At 38.2% G+C, this 11,929-nt stretch overlaps 1 protein-coding gene across 1 annotated transcript; it reads right to left on the reverse strand.

Annotated features, from left to right (window-relative positions):
* Positions 1-5,752: 5,752 nt before the first annotated feature.
* Positions 5,753-6,584, reverse strand: LOC110903352. Its single transcript, XM_022149359.2, has 2 exons — positions 6,405-6,584; positions 5,753-6,333 (listed from the first exon to the last, which is right to left on the reverse strand). The coding sequence occupies exons 1-2, from the start codon at positions 6,511-6,513 to the stop codon at positions 5,870-5,872; spliced, it is 573 nt and encodes a 190-aa protein (XP_022005051.1). The 5' UTR covers positions 6,514-6,584; the 3' UTR covers positions 5,753-5,869.
* Between the last annotated feature and the right edge of the window lie 5,345 nt (positions 6,585-11,929).

Genomic DNA, 11,929 nt, shown 5'->3' on the forward strand with positions numbered 1-11,929 from the left:
AGAATGTTTAAGCAAATTGGTGTTCTTCTCTCATCTCAGATTCTACTCTAATCTCTCATCTCCATTCTATCGGTTCTTATTTTTCCTTGTAAGTCATTTCTTGCAATTGAATGTTAATGAACTTGATTCGATTGTTATCAATTTGAATTATCCTTGTCAATTGCTCTGTGAATTGAGAAGTATTCACTTCAGCAACACGAAATGTAGAGGCAATTGGAATATGTTGATAGAAAATGTTACTATAGGGACCAAAAGTTGTCGCCAAAACAATATAAAGTATCAAATAGGTTTTGAGGTAGAGGATCCTGTAATAAATGTTCAAAGTGTGAGAAGTGTATTATAACACTATATATAATACTATATAACACCATATAAACACCGTATAACAATATGTAACACCATATAATACCATATAACACTATGTAACACTATATATCATTATATAACAAATATAACACTATAGTTTGTCTGATAGCATGTCTATGATAGATGTATAGTGTTATATTTGTTATATAATTTTGTATAGTGTTACATAGTGTTATATGGTATTATATGGTGTTACATATTGTTATACGGTGTTTATATGGTGTTATATAATATTATATATAGTGTTATCAGTGGCGGACCCAGGAATTTTTTCCTGGGGTGCGGAATATTTTCAATGATTTTAGGACCCTAACTGTATAAAAATATCGGTTCAAAGCGGGTCGGGTCGGGTCGGATCATGTAAGACAAAATAACATCAAATTAAAATTGATAAATCATAAAAAACACGTCAAACGTCATTACAAATTACAAACGTATTTAAAAATGTGCCCTACAGGTTTTTTTTTTGACATATATCCAAAATATCATCTAATGATACTAAATAGGCCATAAGTTCATTACATTCTTACTCATTGTTCCTAACACATATAATTTGCTCCATAAGTTCATAAAACAACACTAAACACTTAAACAAAATAAACAATCATGTTCAACCATAGCCCATAACTTTCAATTATATTTTTAAACATTCAAGCCCTAATATTAAATGTTGATTACTTGTAACTAATCATTTAAACAAACAAAGCTATAAATAAAACAACAAAATCATTTAACTACAAGTCTAGAACAACAGAAAAATCAAATAAATATAAAAAGATTAAACCCTTACACATCTATATTTTCTCCTAATCATCACATAAAACAAAATAAATAAATAAATAAACCATACTAGTTCTATATTGGAATTCTAACGTAATATGAGTCAGTCCAACCGGAATTTTGGTTTTCCCGGTAAATAAAGCCACCAGGTCGTGAGCAGTGGTGTCAAGTCGCTGGGAGTTTTTTTGGGGGTGGGATTTGAAAATGGAATGGGTGGATGGGTTTGGGTTATTTTATTTAGTTCAAGTTTTTTTAGGTTGGGTTTGGGCTTGTGTTAATAAAAATTGATTGCAGATTGGGCTTTGATTGGATTAAATAGTTAAGTGAATAAGTGGTTAATAATTTTCTTTTTCTAAGTGGGGCGGTTGAAAATTTTCAAGAGGTGCGGGTGAAAAATTCCAAAAGGTGCGGTCGGAATTTCCGGCGAAAAATAACACTAAAATATATCTTTTCATGGGGTGCGCCCGCCCACCCTTGGCTTAGGGTGGGTACGCCCCTGAGTGTTATAATACACTTCTCACACTTTAGGCCCTTTTTACATTATCCTTACCCTAGGTTTTGATATACAATAAATTATACCTTTTTTTTGACCCAGGTGGATTGTGGTTTGTCGATCAGATAACCAGATAACCGGTAAGAGCATTAAAGGGAAACATGTGAAATTAAAAATAAATATGGATGAAATGGAGGTCGACGTGAGTTTGTAGAATCGCCAAGGAGATGATGTTGATGACCAATTATTCATGCATGCAAATAGGAAAATTTCAACTAATTAATCTTCCAAATGTCTGGGCTTCTTAACGAGTTTTGGGGCCTTTGTATGTGCTATTGGTAGGCCACTTTGCCGATGCGCTTCAATACTTCAAAGGGTCCATAGTAACACTTTGTGAGCTTTTTGGAAGAGTGAGTTTGGACCGACTGTTGGTGACAATTTTGCTGCCACAAATAAACCATAGAACCAACTTGAAACTCATTATCCAACCATTTCTTGTTAGCTTGATCAATCATCCGTTGTGGTACACGTTGCAAATTTAACTTCAACATTGCTTTGAGGTGTTGGCGTGTTTTTAGTAGCTCGTCAACTGAATTATCCGGAGAAGCTCCCGGTGTATAGCGATTGTGTTCGAGAACCGAACAATGATAAAGTGCCTGAAACGGGGGCATTTGAATAGAACTGTGATAATATGTGTTATACGAATATTCAGCCAGATGAAGGTACTTAAACCATGTCTTTGGAGCATCACTTGTAAATGCTCGTAGGTAGGTTTCGAGACACCGATTTATCACTTTGGTTTGATTGTCGGATTGCGGGTGTACGCGGTGGAGTAATGAAGCTTGGTGCCAAGTTGTTTAAAAACACCGGATCACGGTCTATGATGATGGTTTTTGGCATGCCATGCAACATGAAAATGGTTTGTAGGAAAAGTGTAGCCGATTGAACAAAGCCAACACGCGATGGAAGACCGATAAAATGAGAGAATTTCTAAAATCGATGGACAACAACCCAAATTGTCCTTTTCCCATTTGACGGCAACAAAACGGTAACAAAATCTATAGAAATATCAGACCATACTTTTGAAGGAATCAGTAAGGGCCGCATCAAGCCATATGGTTTGTGTGTCGGGTACTTCACTTGTTGACAAGCGGTGCAATTTTTGATGAATTGCTGCACATCTTTGCGAACTTGTGGCCAATGAAAGGTTCTAGTTAATTGTTGAGTAGTGGCGTGACACCTGAATGACCCACCTATGGTTGATGCATGATATTCTTGTAATAATACTGATTGAATCGCCGGTTGTGCTAGAATATGAAGCATGTCTTTACATAAAAGGAGTCTGGTATAGAGCTTGGATTGGATACGTGGTGAAAATTTTTTGCACTTGGAAGTAACATAAGCTTTACCCTCTCTTGATGAATAATAAGCATGTAACAAGCCCTACCACTTTGTATCAATCAATGAAATTGCAAGAAGAGTTGGTAGTTCGGTGCGACTTAACATGTCCACTACGTGATTCTCTTTCCCCATCTTATAAAATAGCGTAAATTACGTTTTGAATCTCTATGTTTTATGGTTTTAACTAGTTGAGTTCAAAAGTAAAAAGTTTAACGACCTGAGTCTTCATAAGCATTTTTTTAACCATTTGAGTCCAAATTTCTAACCCAGTCAGAATTTTGTTGTTAAGTTTTGTTAAATGACCAAATTACCCCTATAATTAAATAATAAAAATCAAAAAACCAAGTGTTCTTCACAAGATCAGGCACACTTAGTTCATTTCTTCAAACACCCATCAACAACAAACACAAAAAGATCATACATTTATCATCAATGTAGATGAACAAAAGTTGCAAAATAAAACACTTATCATCAAATCAGCTTCAACTTTAACCATCAACCGACACAAATCCAGTTCAACTCAAGAAGCCTAAATCTAAAACAATTGCATTCATATAACAATTGCACCACCACCATCCCCACCGCACCTCCATCATTATCACCACCTTCCGTTGACCGTCGACCACCAACCGTACCTCCACCATTATCACTGCCTTCCCCACCGTCAGCCCCCGTCAACCGCCAGTTGTATGAAGCATTGGGACCCACATTTTATAAGCAGATGAATGGCAGTTAACTCTTACCATAATGAGGACTGGTTAAAAAAGAATCTTACCAAATAAACGTAGCAGATGTTCAACACCGTATACGCTTGACGGAGAAACATCATTTTTAACGGATTCGCGATATTGTACACGCTCTTTATCGTATAAAAGTATAATAGGCAAGGCCCTGTCAAAGTAACACCTTAATCCCTTCAAAATCTCTCCAACTGAATTTAACATCCTGTAGTCAACGCATTATTATGGATCAAACACCAAAAAGGGATTTGTTTAGGGCCGTGAACAGTAGTAACAGAAGACGAACCATCACCGGCAGCGGCGGCGGTGGATCTAGATGATGATTATGTTAACTCCTTTTTTAGATGCATGTTGCTCGGATCAACTAGGCTACCAGTGTAACTGTTACCGGTTGTTCGATTAGCAGACATTGTTTCTTTTCTGCTCCAATTAGTTTATAACAGATAGTGAATGTGAATGGTGTAGATCTAACGGATACAAATGTACGATTGATTGAAATTAGGGTTTGGATGAAATGGTATTCGAAATTTCGAATTGAGGGAGAAAGAAGGAGTGTGTGTTTTATTCGAATTGAAGGGAGACGCAAATTTGGTCTTCTGTTAAGGTTTTGGAGGGGACAGGGGATGGAAGGCAGTTGTGGGGGGATGTGAGAGTGGGGTTAGGGTTTGGGATATGAAGGTTATGTATTGTGAAGGGGATGGGAGGCAGTTGGGTGTTTTGTTAGGGTTTTGGAAGGGACAAGGGTAATTTGGTAATTTAACAAAAGTTAACAGAATAATTCTAACAGTGTTAGAAATTTAGACTCAAATGGTTAAAGAAAATTGTGACAACCCGAATCTTTAAGGTTAGCACTACTTAAACTCCCCAACCTTTGGCTTGTGTCTTTACGTTTAATTGCCTATATATTGCGATCATGTGAGACTTGTTTGGTTACACTAGTGCACCATTAAATGGTTATGTGTGTTGGTAAATTATTATGGAACCATTAAATGTTTATATGTGTTGGTTAATTATTTTTTAGAAACTTGTTACTAACTAAAATGGGTCGCAAACCTTCTTGAGACACACACACACTTCTTGGCCAATGGTCCCCTCTCATCTCGGCCCACACATTGGAGCAGGCCAGAACCAAAGCCCCCCAACCTATGTGTTATGCGTATACATGAAGGGAGGGTAGTATGTTACATAGTTTTTGGAAACAGTAACAAACCCTAATACTCTCTCCTTCTCTCTTGGATCGACGGAATCTTGTATTGATCGAAGTTCTTCCCTGCGGATCCCCTCATATCTCTTGTGACAGAAATCGGTTAGTATGTTCATACTTGGTTTTAGCTTGCATGCATGAGTGTGTTGTCTGTGCGTTCATGTGCATCGGTGTGTAGGGTTGAAGGCATAAACTAGGGTTCTGATTGTAGACTACTTAGTGTCGGCATATCATTGATAGATTATTAATGGTTGGGGTATTATAATAGCAAAGATGACACTAAATAAATCATAATGCATCAATTATTATTGATTCAGAAGTTCACTAGGATGTCAAAATCGAGGTCATAGGGTCCAAGAATGTATAATCATTAACTGCTGACCTTGTATCCTAATTAACAAATGGGTTGAAGTGTGTGCGAATATGTGAAACAATTAAAGAAGTCTGAACTTGGGAATTGATGTAGTGTCAGAATATGTGAATGTCTATTTCAATTGTATTCTCAGAATATGTAGACTAAGGGGCTGTTTGGCAAGTTGTGAACCAGTAAGTGCTGAACCAGTAAGAGGTCTGAATGGGTAAGAGGCTCTGAACCAGTAAGTGCTGAACCAGTAAGAGCTGTTTGGTTGTATCTCTGAATGACTGTGCAAAATGACTATATTACCCCTCTGAACTATTATGTGCTGAATGAAATGTATCTGTTTGGCAAGAGTTATGAATAGTGTACAGATTGATGAAAAATTGTAAAAGAAAAATACAAAACGCCATAGAAAATCCAAATTACACATCAATCCTTTAAATTCCATGGAAACATACGAAAATCCAAATACAAACTAACACAACATACGAAATCCAAATACAAATAACACAACTCTGCATACAATTTTAATTTGAATCATTTGGAAGCAACTGATTAGCAATCTGGTTACGTAAAGAAGTCATATAGTCAATACCTTGTGAACCCCACTCTATGTCTTGAACTAACAGGCCATCATTTTCCCCACTTTGCATTTCATGAAACATCGTGTTCTCATCATAGTCCATAAATAACTGATCATAAATATTGCATTTCCTTATAAAATTATGGATGGCGAAACAAGCAATCACTATGTCTCTTTGTATTGGAAAAGAAAAGGGAGCCATTTGCTTTAGGATTGGGAATCTCGCCTTTAGAACACCATATGCACGTTCAATGACATTTCTGAGTTGTGCGTGAGCATGATTGAATCTTTCTTCCTTAGTTAACGCACGTTGTCGTCGAAAATCGGCTAACCAATACCTCGTACCACGGTAGGGAGTCATAAATCCACGAGTGTTGGTGTACGCAGCGTCACAAAGGTAATACTTATCTGTATCAGTATCAAAACTATCATATAAAAAAAATAATGTATGAAATGAACATTGAAGAATGGTTAAAAACCTGGTGGCGGAAAAGGAAAGCCAGAATTTGGGTTGAATGCAACTTCTTTTAAAACTCGTGAATCATGTGCAATGCCCTCCCATCCGGCCCATACGAATGTGAATATCATATCAAAGTCACAAATTGCTAATACATTTTGAAAGCATTCACCTTTTCCTCTTCCCCTGTAACGAGTCTGTTGATCAAGTTAAAGCTGTTTGTAACTGGATCATAGACATTCCCGGTTTTGTTTTTAAGCTTTAACCAAGCTGCAAATTTTCCTTTTAGAAAATCATAGTGATTCTTCATTTGACGTTGTTCCACTATGAAATTATGTTGTGTTTTCAAATTTTCAGCTACAGTTTTCCATGACGCTTGTTTAAGACTGCTTCCTTCACGACCATTAACGGTTATTTCATGAACACATGCTTCAAGAAAGGTTTTTTCAACACCTTCTTGCTTCCAATTAATCCTAATCCTTTTTGCCATTTGTTTGGATATTGCTTCCTAAAAATTATGGATTTAAACCACCTCAATCATACCAATAACCATTCACATAGCGAAAACATGTATCTTTTTTCAACATACAACATAACCATTCACAAAGAAAACTTGTATCTTTTTTCAACATACAACAGAACCACAATCAAACATACAACAGAACCATTCACAATCATACCAATTAGCCAATATTTCTAATGTAACAACTAATAATAATCAACTATGAATTTGCAACATACAACATAACCATTCTACATATAACATCAATCAATAAAAAAAAAACCAAATCAAACTAATAAAAAAACAGAAAAATAAACATATCCATACCAAAAAACCAAATCAAACTAAAAATAAGTTTAAATTAAAAATCACTTTAATAAAAAAAATCAGTTTAATTAAAAAAACCAAATCAAACTACAAATGAGTTTAACCACATCATAATAATGAGTACTTTAAATTAAAAATCAGTTTAATAGAAAAAAAACGAACCTGTATTTTGGACGGAGGGAGGAGGCGGCGACCGGCGGAGGATGTGAGGAGGAGGAGGAGGCGGACGGAGGGAGGAGGAGAAGGAGGCGGACCGGCGGAGGAGAAGGAGGCGAACCGAGCGGGACTTGGATCGAGGAGAGAGATGTAGGCAACGGAGGGAGGAGGAGAGGCGGAGGAAGGGAGGAGGAGAGGCGGACGGGCGGAGAAGGAGGGCGGCGAGAATGATGGGGGCTGAGGTGAGGTGGTCTTGATGAGAGGAGAAGAAGGAACTTGTGAACCCTAGTTGTGATACAAAGAAGAGAAGAAGGAAAGTGGTATGCAGAGTCTTTTTTTTCTTTCAGCAAATTCCTATCACTGAATGATTAAGCACTGAATGGTACCATTAAGAGGTTGGTATTTTGCCAACCAAACATACAGCCTCTGTCCGAATAAGAGGGTTGCCTCTTAATGAATCATTAAGAGGGTTGCCAAACAGCCCCTAAAGTGGCCGCATATATATTGATTAAAAGGAGTTGTACTTAATTATTAATTAATAGATTTGGCTTTGTATATGTGAGTATACATGAATTATGAAGTTGGCTATGTGATATGCATGAGTATGTCAAGTCTTTGAATTTAATATGTGGATATGCTAGTGGACCGATTATGTTGATAATTTAGAGATATTCTGTTGTTATGATGGAGCCGCACATGGGAGGATCCAAGATGTCCCAAAAATCAATTAATTAAAGATGTTGCACATGATGTTCAAATGAAGATTCAAATGTGTATGATACTTAGTCCTATATATAAAGTAATTAAAAGAAAAGTTTCTAAAATTTGTCCACATATAATTGTTATTGGTCCGCATGTAACAGCCAATTCATTATATCCATACTTCATTTTTTTAATTAGTTTTGAAGTGTGGATATATGTTCACATGCAATTGGTTCTACAATTCTAAGTGGCTAAGGTAATAATTAATGGCAATCAAATTTGTGTGAAGTTAGTTGTCATAACGAGTAGGACCATGATGAATTGCTAGCAATGTATAATTTATTAAATATGTTTTTATTTTATTTTCTTTCCACTAACTGCTTTAATCGTAAAGTGTTGCTTGCATATCAATCCCATATGCTTTAGTAGGAATGTTAGGTGAATGTTTTGAGCATGGGTATATCACGCCCATTTGAATACTATTGTTTGGACACAAAACACTACTCGTATACTTACCTACATTGAATGTAAATTAGGTCGCGCATAGCGGATCTAATTGTAATTAACGCGTAAAGACACATTATCACTTACCGAGTAAACTAAGGTGAGTTCATTTCTCTTGAGCATGCGTCCCGGTGGTTGGGACAGTCATTGGGCATCCCTGAGAGGGATGGGTTTGAGTAAATCAATTGGGTATTCCTGAGAGGAATACGTCTGGTGGTAAATCTGGAATGTTGGATAATATACTCGTCCTATCACCTTTAAAGTCCCCTCTTGTTGTTTGTTACCTGAGAGGTAATAGGGTATTAGTTGGTAGCGCTACTTAGGTTTGGCACCCTCACCCCGTACCACAGAGGACGGGTGTGAACTAATGACCTAGTCATGACCAATGCTTTGATAGGAGCATTGGGGAAAGGGCAAAATAAATCATGAGCAGTCTTGTATCCGAGGTATTATACATTGTAATCAATGAACGGAACTAAACACTTGGTAATTAACGTTTTTGTAAAACTATGAACTCACCAGCGTTGTCTGATACATGTGTGTGCATGCTCGCAGGTTATAGGTATGTGTGGATGTGGAACTTGCTGTCTGGGATGCTGGAGTGGTCATGGGTCGAGATACATGGAATCGCGTGACGAGTCTAATGGTTATCATACATATGATTCATGTAACACTTAACTAACGATTTATGCTTCCGCTGAACACGATGATTTGTAATTACTGTTTTGTAACACTTCACGTTAATGAATGGAAGTTTCATTTAAAAATCTTGTATGAGTTCAATGTGATTGGTGGCTAGATCCTGTTACGTCACACGCCTCGCGGGGGTTTCCGCATGTGGTAATTTGGGGGTGTGACAGTTTGGTATCAGAGCCACTGGTTATAGTGAACTTGGTTTTAAAACGTTTTTTTTATAAAACCAGACTACAACCGAACAGTTCTGAATATGTGAATACGACCATGACACTCAGCTCCAGATTGCAAGGTCCGTCTCTTTCATCTATTGTATACATTGCATGGCTAGTGTACACTTGTTTATGATGTAGCATACGGACAAAACACTCGTCACTATAGCATAATTTCATGAGTTGCTTGTTTACTTGATGACGCGTTGATAACATGCTGTAGTCCTTAGATTCCTGTTATCTTGTCATTTTGACAACCCCTGTTTGATATCTGAGTTTGAAGAACCATTTGACATGAGTTAGGAGGAACTGAGGCGAGCATACAAATCACAATATTATTGTGGGTGCACACATAATAATAATGTGGGGTGCATGTGAGTCCTAGTGAGGCTTGACAAGTGAAAAGGGGGTTCTGTTCAGTCGTTCGATCATTGAGAAACATAACAAACCTATAGGGGTCATAGCAGTGATTGTCTTCTACTTGAACGTGATCCTTTCATTCCTCTCTAAATCCTTACGAATCTCGATGTTATCGAGTGTTACCTGAACACTCATCTGAATGTTTAGCGAATTGTGTAGCATGTTAGGTGCTAGTACGAACGTCCCTGAGTTGGATGTCGCAGCATCGAATGATTGGTCGATACCTTTCACACTTCTCTTCGTTTGCTGGAACTCATGTATTGACGTCTTAGATCCCGAAGTGCAACCACTTCTGCAACACTCTCGTAACATACCATGTATTACTCAATTAACTTGCTAGATCGATGGACAAGGGGATGAGCGTAGTACTTTACCGGTCCTAGTATTTGGACAACCCTGATTACCGGAAACGAACACCAGCGAATTGATTTCAATCAAATCCTTAACCCTAGTCAGCGACTTATGGGAGTCAAACTCTTACAAAGCAATCAGGACATGAACAATGACAAATGACTATAGAGTGGAATGTGTAACTTCCCACGCAGTGAGTAGTGCCTCAGTACAAGACACGGAATGTGAAAGATGTACATTGTCGGTGAAAGAATCGTAGGGATCCGTTTCAAGCAACGACAATAGAGGTGACAGTCATGGCAACATCAAGGTACTTATAATCGTAGCCTACATTATGGAAATGAAGGTGCCCACGACACGGATTGGTTGTTGCTAAATCAAGACGACGACAACCAAGGGAACGACGGCAGTACTGGAAATCCTTGTAACGAGAACAACAACGCTGGAAATGATTCTCAGCGAAGGGCATTTAGGATTGGCGTAGGTGACGCTAGGCATTATAGCAGCATGGTAGCTTGTAAAAGTAGCCCTGTTTTGGTTAACCCTGATGCTTCATGAAACCGAACCTGTTGTGGAAGCAACTGATGGCAAGTCAAATGAAACCTCATATGTCCGTTGGGATGTAAACTCGACCTTGTGGGACAAGTGTTCGACGCCGACCTTCTTTTTGCTATCCTCGATAGTTTGATGCAGTAGTTAGTATGGATTGGTTATCCATACATCGCGCAGATATACCGTGTGAGAAGAAAACTTTGCGTATCCCTCTCCCTAGTGGAGAGTCACCATCTGTTCCAAAGTATCAGAGTTGTGTGAAAGTTAGCATCAATTCTGCAATGAAAGCCCAAAAGTGTCTACGGAGGGATTACCCCACCATTGTTAGCAACCGTTACTGATGTTAAGGCTAAGGAAGAGAGGATCGAGGATCCACCAGTTGTTTGTGATTTCTTCCGAATGAGCTACTTGAAGAACTTCCAGGATTACTTCCAGCACTGTTAGGCAGAATCTCAGTTTGATCTCACGCCAGATGCAGCTCCGAATACTCGTACCCTTACCGTCTTGCACCAGGAGGGTTGCAAGAGCTGTCTAATCCACTACAGGAACTGTTGAACAGGAGTTTTGGGGAAACCCAGTTATATTTGGAAGATAAAGCCTTTTTGTAACCCGGTTATCCAGAACTCAACAGGGTGACAGTCAAGAACCGTTTGGGGTTAACCAACACACTGGCAACTTTATGGATCACGTGAACCGACCATGCTATTTGATGACGTTTCAAATCATTCCAGGAGAAAGGAACATCATGGGTGGTATTTGCATCTATTTTAGAGCTTCTGGATTCAAGGGGTACATATTTGGTTATGAAATCAACGAAGTAGGAATACACGTGGATCTCGCTAAAGATCCATTTTATTAGATATTGATCGGCACCAAAGAATCCATCGGGGAGACAATAACTTCTTGGTCTAGTTAGATACTATCGCAGATACATCGAGGAATTTTCGAAGATTGCGCAGCTTTAACCTCTTTAGCACAGCAAGGTGCTGTGTACTTGTGAGTGACAGAACAGACGGGCATCTTTTCAACTTTTGGAAACCCAACTCAACAATGCACTGAGCATCGTCTTTACCTGAGGGTACGAGTGATTTAGTGGTATACCGTGGTGGTTCGAATCGGAGTCCCAAT

This window comes from Helianthus annuus, chromosome 13, assembly GCF_002127325.2.
Source record: "Helianthus annuus cultivar XRQ/B chromosome 13, HanXRQr2.0-SUNRISE, whole genome shotgun sequence".
Lineage (NCBI taxonomy): Eukaryota > Viridiplantae > Streptophyta > Magnoliopsida > Asterales > Asteraceae > Helianthus > Helianthus annuus.

Excerpts from the sequence above, each read along its gene's own strand:
- LOC110903352 (XM_022149359.2), bottom strand. The coding sequence starts at position 6,513 with ATGATATTCACATTCGTATGGGCCGGATGGGAGGGCATTGCACATGAT. Across the intron at positions 6,334-6,404 it reads CTTTCCTTTTCCGCCACCAG|ATAAGTATTACCTTTGTGAC; the intron begins GTTTTTAACCAT and ends ATACTGATACAG.